General features: G+C 36.3%; 1 protein-coding gene across 50 annotated transcripts in view; it reads right to left on the reverse strand.

Annotated features, from left to right (window-relative positions):
* The window catches only part of NRXN1 (neurexin 1), a 1,214,286-nt gene that overhangs the window by 33,612 nt on the left and 1,165,113 nt on the right, over positions 1–15,561 (reverse strand). For 28 of the 50 annotated variants that reach the window (XM_071208815.1, XM_071208816.1, XM_071208821.1 and 25 more), the window contains one exon: positions 5,759–5,846. In XM_071208815.1, the coding sequence (XP_071064916.1) occupies positions 5,759–5,846 (88 nt within the window). The remainder of the gene's footprint in view (positions 1–5,758; positions 5,847–15,561) is intronic. The other 22 variants (XM_071208823.1, XM_071208832.1, XM_071208818.1 and 19 more) reach the window with 1 other exon arrangement.

The following is a 15,561-nucleotide window of genomic DNA, read 5'->3' on the forward strand; positions in this document are numbered from 1 at the left end:
AGCAATGCTTCAATATGTGTTCATCAAATGGTAACAAATGCACAAATGTACCGCACAAATAAAAGATGTTAATGTAGGAAAGGGTAGGAGGGGAAAGTGGTGGGGCAAATGGGACACTCCTATATTTTTTATGTAACATTTACGTAATTTAAAGCTTCTTTAAAAATTAAAAAAAAATCTTTTTAAATTTTATTAAAAAAAAAAGGAGTAAGGTTGTTAGCCCATTCTCAGCAAAAGAGGGATTGTGTCAGAGGAAAATCAACAGTAATTAGGTAGAGCCTGAACTGTTTTCAGTACTCGGTTAAAACTACTGACAATACTGAAAAAAATCAACTCTCCTCAAGAAAACACTAGTTGAAAAAACAAATCAAATATGAATATAAATATACATTATATTGTTAAGTAAAGTAAGATGGCTCCCTGCATTGGACATTGCCAGGAGGGATCCTGTTTCCAAGAAGGGCTTTTACAGAAGACAAAAACAATTGACCTGAAGGGACTTTTTGAGAAAAATGAAGCACATCCTACAGAAATGCAGATAAGCAACATCTGGTGATAAAATAAGTTTCCATCCAGTAGAGACAGCTTATCAGAATGGACTCGCATAGCATACTAATAAATGTATATCTGCTTCCCACTTTTAAAGAGCCCCCTTATGTAAAAGGGAATCTTAAGGTTGACCAATCAGAATTTGTCCTCAAGCGGCATTCACCCTATCTGAGCTTCTTCATTTCACTCCCTGGGTGGAACTCCCTTCTATTTTCTGAATGGGATGCTGCCCAATTCAAGAATTGCTCAAATCTGTGAGATTCTAAATTGCATTCAAAGCTTTTCTTTTATCAATATATGCATATGTATACATACGTGTGTATATCAATGTATAAAACCAAACACAAGACTTCATTATATGAACTATCCATGTTTTCAGAGCTCAGAGAATATAAGATACAAGGAAGAATGTTCAACACCAGTGAGTTGGGGGTTTCCTTTTGTATGTAAGGCACTTTGGGGAACTTTAAATATTTGCTACTATGAATCAGGAGCCTAGCTGCATATAGATCATGTGAGTACTGAGGCCAGTGGACCCTGCCTCCACCTGCTGCTGGTATCCTTCTCTACAACCTGTGAGCCTTCCAAGTCATATCTCAACCTATCAACTACTCTTTCCTTCCTCTCTTTCTCTCTTTCTCTCTCTCTTTCGGAGATACAGGCATTGCTGTATGCCACATTTCTGGTGTCTCTTCCTGAGCTACCTACCTATCATCACAAGAGAGAATTCTAAATTGGGAAAGTCACCGCCTTTATCTTTCCTCAGCTTAGAAAGTAGAAGACAGACTCCCTTGGCTCCCCTAACTCATCACTTTAGGCCACAGAGTTTCATAAAAGAGGAGTGATAAGAACAAAGAGAGGCCCTGGAAGGATTGAAATGTGGGTGAACCTGGTCCTGAGCTTCTGGCTCCCTTCTCTCAGGTGGGCAAACACTAAAGCCCTTGTTCTGTCCTACATACAGCTCAGAGACACACTCCCCCATGCTGGAACCAATCTCTCCTGGCTCCATCTGATGAAGAGTCAGATGAAGAGTCAACCAAACATGTTTAGTTGTGGAAGACCTGCAAACTAATTCTACCTTTCATTTTCCACCACACATGCACACACACATATACAAATACATATCCATACTTTTCTGTTGAACAAATATGGCCAAGAGAGACTAAATGACTTAAATGACTTATCTAAGGTTCCATGTCTAGTCGTGGCAGAAGTAGATGGAGAAATTAGGTTAGTACTTTTTTTTTTAAGTAGCCCAGCATTGCTTTCCAAGATCAATGAATTATATTTTATGTGGGTTTTCCATACTGCTTTCTTTTTCCTGCCCCTCTGCCCCTTCCTGCCCAATTCTCATGGAGATGATCCATGGCAAAGTTTTAGTCCCAGGCAGTGTCCTTCCTGGATGAGTTCTCTAGCACTGATATATTCCTCCAAGACTTGATCCTCCTGCCATAAATGTCTATTCTGTCCTGCTGTATATTAAAAAAAAAATTAAAATCAATTCAAAACAAAATAAAAAACCATGGCTGGTTTATGTCTCCAGTTTCTAGGAGATAGCCATTGGAAAATGCCCTGATAGAAGCCCACCACCACCACTACCACCACACCTAATAGTCTATATTAATGAGATGACAGGGTGGGGCCATCCACACAGGTGGCCTTAGTTGGGGGGGGAGGGGGGCAGGCTGGACATATCAGAAAGACCAACCAAGTGATCAGGAGGTTGGAGATTTGAATCAGGTCTTATCTGCCTACCTTCTGGGAAGAGAAGGAGGGCCGAAGATTGAATTCCATCACGTGAGCATTGATGCCATCAGTCATGTGTATGTAATGAAACCCCAATAAAAGCTGGACATCTGAAGCATGAGAGTACCTCCATGATTGATAATATGCATTGGTGTGCCAGGAGAGTGTTTCACTCTGACTTAAGGAGAGGACATGGAAGCTTTGTGTTTGAGACCTGCTCAAACTTCATCCTGTATGTCTTCTCTTATTTTGAATCATTTTTGCTATAGTAAAACTGTAACCTTAACTATAGCACTTTCCTGAGTTCTAGGAATCTTTCCTGAGAATGAAAGGGTGCTGGGAATCCCTGAATTTATAACCAGTTGGTTAGATGCATGGGCGGTCTGGACCCCCAGACTTGCAGCTGGGTCTGAATTGAGGGCAGTCTTGTGAGGACTGTGCTCTTGACCTGTGATATTTGACCTAACTCCAGGTCATAAGAGTCAAAATCATGGATTACAGTTGGTGTATGAATTTTTTTAAGTTATTTGCACCTGCATTTCCACTCCTGTAGCATCTCTGATTTTGTATTGTAAAATGGCCGTTGTCCTCTCTGTTTTCTCTTCTAAATTCTAAAGTGCATGAAGGCAAGAATGTTTTCTGTCTTATTCAAAGTTAAATCCTCTGTGTCAGGGAGCAGATGTATCTCGGTGGTTTGAGCACCTGCTCCCCATGCACAAGGTCCTGAGTTCAATCGCTGGTACCTACTTTAAAAAAAATCCCCTTTGTCTAGTATTACATTAAACGCTCAACAAATTTTTGCCAAATGAATGAAAAAAGACAGGTTCAGATATTAGTTTGGACCAGAAAATGGGAGGGAACCTTATGAAATAAAAAGTTGACATTAAAACTTTAGCCTGTAGGCATTTATGCAGTGTTTCCTGGAAAGCTAAATAATTGTGTTCATATTAGTTATAAAAAGAAAATTAAATTTACTTTTTAAATGCTAGCACAGATATATTTGTTCATATATTTGTTTTATACTATTAAATACAAGAATTGAAATTTTTAAAATGCCTTCCAACTTTTAATACAAATAAAAACAATTGTGAACCCATTGCTTTACTGTCTATATTCCTAAACATGATGTTTTCTTGCCTCCAGAGCCTCTCAGGCATTAAAACCTAGGGAATCCTTAGTAATGACATTCTGGACCCAGAATTCTTTCAAGCATAACCTTATTTTGAATAGGCTACTGTTAGTCTGGTTCTCATTTAGAAGCTTAGATTATTTGAAAACCGTAAGGAGACACATCTCTAATGTCCAGAATTTGCAAAGTAGACTGGGGGGCTCAGAAGGTATTGCTGTTGGCAACAAAAGGAACAGAAAGAATAATTCAACACATTTCTACTGACTAATGGATGACTTCATGACCTAGATGAATGTGAAATTGGAGCAACAGGGAAACAGGAAATCTGAGGGAAAGAGAAGACCGAGAGATGGGACTGACAGATAAAAAATGCCAAATCAATAACTTTTGACTAATAGAGAGTCAATCACCAATGAAAACAAGGCAGGATCAAGGAAAAGGAGTCTAAGATGGAATGAAGAAGTGACCCAATGTATATATGACCACACAACTGGGGGAATGACTATAAAGATTACTGATCTAGCAGGATAGAAGGGATGATAGCCAGAGACTTAATAATTGTGTAGGAAAAATGATGTTGGGGCTGAGGGTACTGATTGGTGAGTGGAGACCAGAGGAAGGAGGAAGAGAACATGCCCAGGCTAGTTCTCCCCAAGCCCCTCTTACTAAAAGGTGGCTGTTGAGTTTCTGTTCCTCACTGGCACTCAGCAACTGATCCATGTGCTTAGACTAAGTAACCATGACCACTTGGGGGGAGTGATATTCGAAGGGACATGTAAGACACACATCCATTACCATTTTGTACCCAAATATCAGAATGAGTAGAATTATTTTAAAATGGTATTTATATCAGGAATGCAAATCAGTTATTTACTTATGACATAAAGTTCTCCTGGGGTTCTAGATGACATCTACAGAGGTGATGAGCTCCCTGAGAGTGCTTAGTCCATGTATACCTCACTCATTTTGTTGACCTGAACAGGAAAATCATTGCATTTTAAGAAGCACTACTTTACAAAGAAAACTGATGGACTGACCCTACTACTTGGAATTATAAATACTTGGAATCAAACCCAGGGTGTGATTCATTCATTTTCAGGACCTACAGCCAACACCTAATAGTATAGAAGCTGAATGGAAACAGTATTTATGTATTAAATGGGATACAAACTGTATTAGTCAGTCAAAGGGGTGCTGATGCAAAATATCAGAAATCGGTTGGTTTTTATAAAGGGTATTTATTCAGGGCAGGAGCTTATAGATACCAGGCCATAAAGCACAAGTTATCTCCCTCACCAAAGTCTATTTTCATGTGTTGGAGCAAGATGGCTGCTGATGTCTGCGAGGGTTCAGGCTTCTTGGATTCCTCTCTTCCTGGATCTTGTTTCTCTCTGGGTTCAGGGTTCCTCTATTCCCAGGACTTGCTTCTTCTTGGGCTCAGCATTCCTCTCTTCCTAAGGCTTGCTTCTGTTTCCTCTGTGAACTTACTTCCTGGGGCTCCAGCTTAAGACCTCAGCATCAAACTCCAACATCAAAACTCCAACACCAAAAACTCTCAACTCTGTCCTTTGCCATGCCTTTTATCTACACCCTAATGATGTGGCCCAGTCAAAGCCCTAATCATAACTTAATCATGCCCAGGTACAGACCAGATTACAAACATAATCCAATATCTAGTTTTGTAATTCATAACCATATCAAACTGCTACACAAACATCTCACAAAAAAGGAGGAGAAATAATGCATCACCTAGAGTTAAAATGCATTAGCTTGAATTTTAGGGAGACATGGCAAGTTTCAAATATTTCTCAATTAAATGTATCAAGGACTCTGCCTGCTGTTTATTTTACTACTGCCATAATACTCTCACTTCTGAAATTCAGAAATCTATCACTTAAGATAATTTGCTGGCAGAGTGAGTGGTGGAGACATTTTGTCAGTATAAAGGTCAAATAATTTTCCACAAGGCACTGCAATATTTTAGCTTTACAATTTTACTACAAGTGACCCAAAGGGAAGCCCATTACACCATTATACACAAAAATTAGGTTGTGTGCTAATGGAAAGTGAACAGGAAGGTCACAGTCCTATGTGCAGTCGTCCACTGCTTTTTCTGAAATACAAGGTCTTGATGGGTTTTCTTTTTTGATTCTTTTGTTTCCTAGTAAGTATGGGATCATTTATTCATGTAAAAATCTAAGACCCTTATCACACAGTTAGGCATTGCATAACAAGAGTGGCCTTCTAGACATAAATGCAAGGCCTGTCTAAGGAATAAGCATGCAACAAAGATTAACAGTTAAGCAAAGTAAGTAAGAAAAAAAGTCGACTAACCTAACCCACCTGAGCTCGGCTCACAGGGGTCAATGTCCTCATCATCGCTGGGACACTCAGCTGAGGCCACAAGGATGTCATCTGTGGTCTACAAAAGAAGCACATTGAGTAGATTAATTTAAGGGGACCTAAGGCATCCTCTCTTTGTCTTATTCACAGGTAAAACAGTTTGTGTTAACAAACAGGTTGAATACCCAAATTCAAGATTTGTCTTCCCAAGGACGCAGAGCTTAAATTTGTAAGCTTTAAATCCCTCATGGAAGTATTTGCATATTTACAAAACTTGATTGAAGATTATTTTACACGAGAACATGGAAACTAGCAGATACCCATCCATTCAAAAACACAGAGAAGCTGCAGAGGGTAGCACACAGAGATTTAAAACAATCTGGCATATACGATGATGTGAAATTTATTACAGCCCTGGAGTGCTACAATGTATGCATCAATAGACTTTATGTAGTACTTGTACTTGTCTTCCTAAAAGTGAAAGAGCCATAACCTTTTATATCACGACCTGTATTTTTGAGATACAGCTTGTCATTATTAGGAAGCACAGATTAAGCAAAGAATTAGACATATATTTCAGTGATGCATAAAGGAAAAAAATATAGTTCATTTAAGACATTTTTTCAATGGTGTTGCAATTTCACACTCAAATCTCATCTTCGTAATGTTCAGATAGCAGGTATTGTTTCTCTGTTGCCTTTACATCATTAAGGTTTCATAATAAATGAAAGGGGTATTTGGGGGAAGGGAGGGAGATGGTATTTTACACAGAACAGGGGAGAGATGACAGTTTTCTCTGAGACATTCTGGTTGCTTCATTGCACTTATAGCAAAAAAAGGTAACTATCTCTGTAACAAAAAAGCAGAGAGTGTAAATCCTAGCTGTTTAGTCACATAATCAACACATTTACAAGCGTCAAAGGTTGTTCTTTGCTGCCACTTACAAGAAGCACTAAACTCGGCCTAGATATTGCATGGAAACTGTGAAGGCTTACATCAGATTTGGCAAATGTTAAGGTAACAGGAGTGAATCGAAGTACAAAACAGAAAATACCTCATTACAGCTGCCAAGGATTAAGGAGATTATGATGTTAAGACAATACTCACAACTGCAACATTGATGGAATTAATGAACTTAAAAGTGGAATTAAAATAGTATAGGCCCTAGGTTAAAATAAAAGTAGAAATATGCTAAGACTTATTTTCATGAAGGGCAGGCTTATATCACAAATGCATAAATAAATAAAATTTAAGAATTATGGCATTTTTGGAAAAATGGAGACAAGGGATGATGCATTTATGTGACAATAATTAGGCTTGAAAATCTTTCAAGTGCAGGGTCTTTAATAATTTAAGAAAAAACATTTGTTCAGATGCTTTGCTTCATAATCATAACAATTTAATAAATACAAGCATCTAAATAGCATTTTGAGATGGTTTCATGTTATTCTGCTCTTCATTCCTCTGAGACAGGTCGGAGGGCTTCTGGAACATTCTTTTGCTACTCTTATTTGAAAATGGGAAGTTCAAAATTCCAATTTTCCTGGAGATATAACTGTTAATATCAGTGACAAACATGGCAATCAACATGGTAGTCATGCAGGTCTCTTTAATACAAGGGATCTTAAAAAGGCAAAGATCTTCCAACCTTCGGGAACAAGCTTCTCTTGGGATAACATCCAAAATGACTTGATAATAACAAGTTATGGGATTTTATGCTCTTGCAGGTCAATTGTTTCAATTTCCCTCAGAGCAGATAATCTGTTCTTTCTGGAATCAACTTCTAGGTGACTAGCAAGAGTTATGTTTATTCTCAACCACAGTGAATTAATAAGATTAATTTCAAGTTTGCAAGAGAATCTCTCATTTTCCTTGAGGAATTTTAAGTGTACTGATGAAATCAATGCAGTGCCTGTGGCTGCTGCTGCTCTTGTTTTCTTCTTGGTAAGGGAGGAGGCTGTGAATAAACCCTTTAAACAATGGTGGGGACATGTTACTCCCCCATGCCCTCCCCCTCCTTGTCCCAGTGCTCCCTGCCAGGAGGACATTGGGTGAGACCTGGAGACATTTTTGGTTGTCACAGCTGGGGAAAGGGGAAACTGCTACTATTGGTATCTAGTGGGTAGAAACCAGGAGTGCTGCTAAACATTCTATACACAGGACAGAACCTCTCTGCAACAAATGACCACGTCCAAAATGGCGACACTGCAGAGATTGAGAAACCTCTTCTGTGCTGTGGTTTTCATCTGAAAAATGAGAGAATAATAGTATCTATTTCATGGAATTGTTGTAAGGATTAAATTATTACATGAAAAGTAACTAGAATAGGACCACATTGTAAATGCTCATAAAAGTTTAGATAGTCGTATCATTATTATCAATTCACCAATGTAACACCAATTTACCTTGCTATATCTATAAGTAATATAATTTTAGATATTAAAATGAAAGTTGTTTATGTGAATTATTCTTGATTTTTGGTACCATATGAGTATTTACATCAAAACACAGTAGCTGTACTGGAACGTTATTCTAGATGAAGTAAGCTTCTATCTTTCATTGCCTAGATTCAAATTCTGAATTAAAAGGCAAATATCAAATATAAATAATAAAGATTGCCACTTAGAAGAAATTCATGGGCAAAAAACTATATAACATTGAATATTGTTTAATGCAGACTGAATTATTTAGGTCACAAAAAAAAAATAAATTTCATGTTTTAAAAGCTGACCCATTTTCTACATTCCACAGCCTTCTGGAACTATTTCATGATAAACAGAAAAGTGTTAGAATGTTCTCAGTGTTACCTTTCACAGAACACAGTATCTAAGAGAAGAAAAGTTGTTGCATAATAGTACTTCTTATATTCAAATGACAGTAGGAAGAAATCACTGCACAAATATAACCCTTTTACAAAACTATATTTTATTTTTTAATGTACTTCTCCTAGTATAATAAATATACACTCTTGTTTGTCACATAATTTTTTCCTTCAGAAATCAAAAACCAACAGCAGATCTCTGAATAAAAGATCTCAAATCAATAGATGCCTTTGCAGAAATCATCACAGTTTGAAAAATCAAGAAGTGGTTCAAGTGTAGAGAAAAAAATTCAAATTTAATTTTGGAGGATGAATTAACTGAACAATTTTCTAGGCAAAACTGTGTAATTTAAATTTAATTCATTGTGTTTGAAGTTGCCTCTCTATGACTTGATGTTAAGAGAGTGGTAGAAAGAAACTCAAATATGTTATATTAATTAATTCTATTCTTCAGTACACTTTTCCCTGATGTTTACAATATTTTTCAGGAAAGAGACAGTCTGCTGAAAGAGACAGAATAGTGGTCATGCAAAAGCATTAGCTCTTCATAACAGCCCATTTAGATAAGTGTCTCTAACTGTACATTTAATGAATTTCAGGTAAAAGTGTCATGCTGCTCTTTGCTAATTCAGTGTAGTGTGTTCTGGCACACAAAAGCATCTGTTCTTGTCAAAATGTCAGCTAAAAATATTTGTATCTCCATATCTTTAGGGAAAAATGAGCTTGGTCAGAATTCAAGAAATAAAGACACTGAGACATAATCCATCATTTTCTGTGGATGAGCATGTGTTGTAGGGTTTGGGGAAAATGTAATGTGGATGTTTCTTCCAGTACATTAAGAACATCCTTTCTCCCACATGTATTGTAAATGTTAGAACAATTTAATACTTCGTGTTATTAGGGAAAGGCCCTTTGCTGGGTTAGAAAATTGAGAAACACTCACATCTTTTTGTTATTCTTTCTCCTCACCTCCATGGAACATTTTCTACCATGTTTAGTGGTGGAATTTTAGTACATGCACTTGCTGTTGCTTTTAAAAACACAACCCAATTACTTAGCTGTGTGATGAAAATATCTGATGAGAAAATGAATAAATCTGGCATGTAATATTATGCCCAGCTAAGAATAGCATCAGCCCTGAACTTTACTCTTCATGAAAAAGCGACTTTGGTGAAGACTAAAAAATTTCCATGAAGACACCTTCAGAAAAGGTGGAAATGAGTGAATTCCAACTGTGCAATAAAACATCCACCATGATTCCAGTAATTAAGAATTTATTTCTAAACAGCAAAAGTCTATCATGCTACATATCCAAATACAAAGTAAAAAAATTAATGTGACAAACAATTGTGTGCACTTACATAACATTATTTAGCCTAATCTATCACTGCTGTGACTGATAAAGTGAATTGACTGAGACAGTTGATGGGTTGAGTATGAGCTGAGATGATATGTTGGGTTAGTTGATGGACACTTACACCTGCTAATAGTTTACTCTATGTGAAAATGCCCTGGAAGACAGAAAGCTTTCATGCCCGGTTTTCAGGACTCAGTCTAACAGTCTCCCCAGCAAAGATTTCTCATTAAGTGAGCTTCCCTGAAAAACAAATCTGACAGGATTCAGAATTCATGTCACCAATTTCCCAAGCATGTTGTGACCCATTCCACTGAAAACCTATAGAGCAAGAAGTTTCTAGGAGGTGAGGAGAAGTCAATACTTTCAACAACAAGAAAAAACCGCACAAAAAATAGTGCAATTGTACCATAATCAAACAATTCCCAAACAAAGGGGTCAATTCAATCAACTCAAATCATTAAACATATCAAATTGGCAATTTTAGCAAATCAACAATCCTACTAAAGATACAAAAGGAATTCAGAGCCTCTGCATGAATCCCATGGCAATTCCCCTTGTCCCAATAAAGATTTTTGTTCTTATTTGTTGATTATTTTCCTGAGTAGTAGGAGCCGTATAAAGATGTCAATCTCAAGGCTCAGTAATTTAATAAAAATAACAAACTGAGAGCCATTATCACCTGAATAACAAAAACAGTGAGAACCAGTTAGTCAAAAGCAAACATGATGCATCTCATCCATGCACAGTATTTTCTGGTGGGCATAAAATACATACACTGCATACTGAGCCAAAAAGTGTTGTTCCTGCCTGCAAATAACTCATTGTGCCCACTCTATTCTAAACCATTTGAGCAAATCACTCATTAATACAAATAACAATCAATTTAATTCAAATCACTTTTTTTTCTTGAAATGTAACAATGCTGCCATATCTATTACTCCATTTAATATTCACAACAGCGTCTCTGCAGAACACAGGGAGAGGTGCTATTATTCTGAGTGTTACAGTTAAGTGCCTGCTCAAAAAAGGAAAAAAAAAACCTCCTTTGGACACTCATTTACTCAATTTGAATGTGTGAATGCTGGCATTCATGAATATTTAGGGCAAAGCCTAAATATCCCTGAAAAACAGCCAGCTTTCACATTTCTTCAATGTTCTTTCCCAACTGATGCCTTGGGCTATTACAGAAAGTGACCATAAATCAGCTGTCTGCTTGGGAAAAAGACAGACTTGAAAACCATTCCATTTTCTTCAAAAATTTCTTGGCTGTTTAAAATGTATGTAATGGTTCCAGAACATTGAGAGTGGGCTGGAAGGAAAAACTCCACCAAAGTAACATGATGGCTGTATCTTCCTTATTCTGAGATTTATTTTTACATTCATTTGATACTTGTTGTCCTAAAAGCAAAACTCAAAGGGAGAGATAAGAATCTGGGAATAAAACCATAGGGAAATGAAGTTAAACAAATTATGAGAGAAAGAAAATACCTGGATTCCTGCTTACTGAAAAGGTAAACAATAGTTTAGCAAAATTAATCAAAATAGTAAACCTACAAAAAAATAAACCTAGTAACAGGAAACGGGAGATCAAATCTATGCTTTAAAAGACATAACACTTTTTTTACTACTTCATTAAGCTACTAGCAACCTATAACTTATATTTTATTTCCATTTTAGCCAAAGCACTGTAGGAAGGCTAGTCAATGGATATTTTAAAGAGTAAGCCTGTAGATCCTTTAAACTTTCAAGAAGCCACAAGAATAATCTATCCTACTGGATTTTCATAAATTAGAATTTGGATTAGAATTATATTAGAATACAACCCCCCTGTATTTGCTTTGTGCTTGGACAAAGTATTTTCTGAAACTGGCTTGGCCATTTCTAAATTAAATACATAATGACAGATTTTAGAAACACAAATCCAGATTTCTAGCAGTGTAAATACAAAATCTAACTCTTGTGGCTGAATGCTCCAATAATAACACAAGTTGAACTGAAACTCCTTATTGGAAATCAGGCCATATTTTTCCAAGCAGCCTTTATGATTATAAAATTCCAGTGATGGATAGTTTTAACTAGCCTCCAAAATCCAAGGTTTCATTGTTCACATGCAACATGCTGGGGAATGTCATCATGTTATAGTCTAGCAGTCATATTTCTTCTTATACTGAATTACACATTAGTGGCCATCAATCTAAGCATTTCATTTTACATATCAGGAAAGCTAGGCTAGAAAAGTTAAGTGTCTTGGCCACAGTTAAACTTCTAATCAATGGCAAATCTATGAGATTACCTGGGCGCTGAGCAGATTATGATTGCCTCTTATCTCAGATGACTTTTATCTATCCACCCATCCTTCCATCCATCTATCCATCCAAAATCATCTTGTTCTCTAAAGGACTTGATGTAGTTTACAAGGATATATGATAAAATAAATTTAAAATAAGTGAAAAGGTGGCAAGAGAGAAAGTATTGGATTTTAGATAAGTAATCATTAAAATTGTTGCAAAGAAATCACTTACAAGGGGACACACTTACATGCTATTGTACCATTTGATATGGCAGCAAACTAAGCAACACTACAAGGGGAACAAAATGAAAGCTTGAGTTCAAATTATTTTTTAAATATAACTACAGAAATTCAAATATTGACATAAGTGTAGCTATTTTGAAATGGAATGAACCCAGAAAGTTCTTTATTTACTTATGGCAATCTTCACTTAAATTACTTTTTTAAAGACTTTAAGGATGTTGCCTCAAGTCTCTACATATAAATGCATAACTAAATTCTTGGGGACACATAGGAAGTGTAAATTATTGAATATTTTCCTGCATTTTTTTCTCTGATTTAGGACACCGCAGGCCTTTCTGACTACAAAATTAACTGACCCGACTCTTTGACTCTCTTCACATTAAGTCAATGATGAAAATTCAACCAAATTCTATCATCTCTCTTAGGAACTATTCTTTTCTTAATGTAAGAACTAATGAGATATTTATCTTTGTACTTCTCACACAATCTTTATTAGAGTTTGTCGGATTATCTCTTATTACATTTTGGGAATAAGTAAATGAAAGTGACCATTTATTAGTAATACTGATTGATTCACCAGAAGCAATCTAGATACACACTAATTGATAATGGCAGTCTCATTTACATGATGCCCCTAGAAGTGGTTATTCAAAATCCAAGGCCTAGAAGGGGCAAAAAGACAGCTAGTTATCCAACCCAACACAGTTCTTTGTCCCTGAGTAATATGACTCCCAGTGTCACCTTATAGAGAATTAACCTGGAAATCTGTGAGAACTTCCATCCCACACAATGCTTAGAGCATGGAACAGGGAATAATATGGATGTTGCTAGAAATGATAATGACCTAACAGGGAATTTGGCTTCTGATTTCTTTTTTTTTTTTAAGCTGTGACTTAAATATATGCAAGGTTCTATAATGACCTCAGAAAAATATCTCAGCATCTGAGAGCCATCGCTACTACTTTTTCCATCAAACAGTGTTTGGAAGCAAACATTACCTGGGGCAGATATTACAACATTACTTCATTTATTCACTAAGCGGATTTGATCTTTGCTGGTTATAGCTGAAATAGAACCCTAAACTTCTATATCTCACTACTTCATGCCTTACAGTACATTGGTTTATTACTATGGACAAGGAACACTGTATTGTTTAACCACCTCACTTTAATTTTTAATATGGTAATCAATGATGGAAAAAGATAGTACTCTAGGATTTGACTCTTCTAAGCGATATGCGTCATCTTTGATTGGTTCTGCTAATTGTGGGGCTGCTTCCTTTTACCCCTGGATAGGATTCATTTTGGCATTGCTTATTTAGGACATACGTGTAAGTGTCATTGGTAACCTACAAGTGCCCAGCACTGTGATTCCCTCTTCTCAAAGCCAGATTTCCTGGAGAGCTGGGTGCAGAGACACTGGGATCTTGGAGTTCTAAGGTCTGCTCCTTATTCGCTTCCCCACAACTTAGAAGATTGTGACAATCTGATTTATTCTTTCTCTGCACCCAGAGTTTACTGCTAATTCATGCCCTATTATAGCTAGAGCATATAAATGAGCAGATAAACAGGAAAACAAATCACTTAGCAAAAAGTGCTAATTAAAGGAGAGAAAAGAGGGTGGGAGGGATTCTGCAAGCATAGTGGTTCTTATTGTAATGGTTGTATTTGTGGTTATAAAATGACATTGTCTATGGTTCTATCTTCTATATGAATTAAGAATATATACTCATAAGACAGTATGTTAGAACAGTAGAAATTTTTGTTTTTTCAAATTATCTTTAAATCTATATTTGAGAATGCTTAGGTGTATGTTTTATTTTATTTCCTATACTTCTGTAGGATAGAGTTTATGGCTATGTTTTACATCCCCAGAGCATCTATCACAGAAGTTCAACAGAGCTGACTTAAAAGGTTATCATCATGTTTGCAAACCTGGCTTTTCTTCTTTAAATATCTACAGTTTAAATAAAGTATGTTATGAAAATAGTTATGATTGTGAAAAAATAGAATATAGTTGAATGAGGGATTCATCTTGACTTTTAAAATAGGAGAAATATTATATGACACTTGAATTTGCTAGACTCATCACATTTTAAAATCATCTTATTACTAATGGTCATTCACTCTATGCTCAGTATATCTAAGTGCATGTTTGTCACATTTGCTCATTTGACAGCTCATTAAATCTCACAATCAGAGTGAGCAAGTATAGATTATTTTTCAGGAGAACAACTCATAAGAGTGAGAGATGAGAACTGTGACAAAGTCACACTTTTTCAAACATTTTTATCTGCCTTCTAACGTCTCTAGAAGTGACAATGAAACTTTGTAACTGGTTTCCACATTATATCCCATAGCTGGAAATTTATGGTAGAGAAATAGAAAAAAGTGACATCTTGAACTGAAAAGGGAGAATGACTGAAGGTTAGAAGGAAGGCAAAGCTAAAAATGTCTTGCAATAAGTTGGTCTGCCTGCTTTTATGAAACATTCCTGTCCTTCAAGCCTTTGAGAAAGCAATCAGATATTGTCTACTTTGCAAAAAGCACTGAGAAAAAATTGTTGAATATCACTGTTTTTTCACTATATAATATTCCTCCAACTCTTCCTGACTTCTCCAAACTCTATTGCAGTATTTCTACATGTAAATACCTTTATCGAATTACAGGACAACTGTGTCTTTATCACTTTTTCATTCATAATCTAACTAGGGGATTAAAATATTATCTTCTTCCTAAAATAAATGGCATGCAGATGAGGGCTGGCTGGGACCAGCCATCAAATTCTGACCAAGAAATTAGTGTAGGACACAATGGGTTCACAAAATGTACACTATCTAATGGCTTTCATTAATTTATTCATCCATAATCATTTATTGGATAATTTTTTAATATGAAGTTATGCAACAGAATGTGTTTTGTTGACTCAAAATGCCTACAGTATAGAGGGGGAGGACACAGTCTATTTTTTTCTTGAGTTTGAAGGTAGCACCTATCCTTCTATGAATTAACTAAACTTTTACACATGTATTGATCATTCCAAAGTTTCCACAGTACCTGGCTAATGCCTAGTATATAGGAGAC

The sequence above is a fragment of the Dasypus novemcinctus genome, chromosome 17 (assembly GCF_030445035.2).
Source record: "Dasypus novemcinctus isolate mDasNov1 chromosome 17, mDasNov1.1.hap2, whole genome shotgun sequence".
In the NCBI taxonomy this organism is placed as follows: domain Eukaryota; kingdom Metazoa; phylum Chordata; class Mammalia; order Cingulata; family Dasypodidae; genus Dasypus; species Dasypus novemcinctus.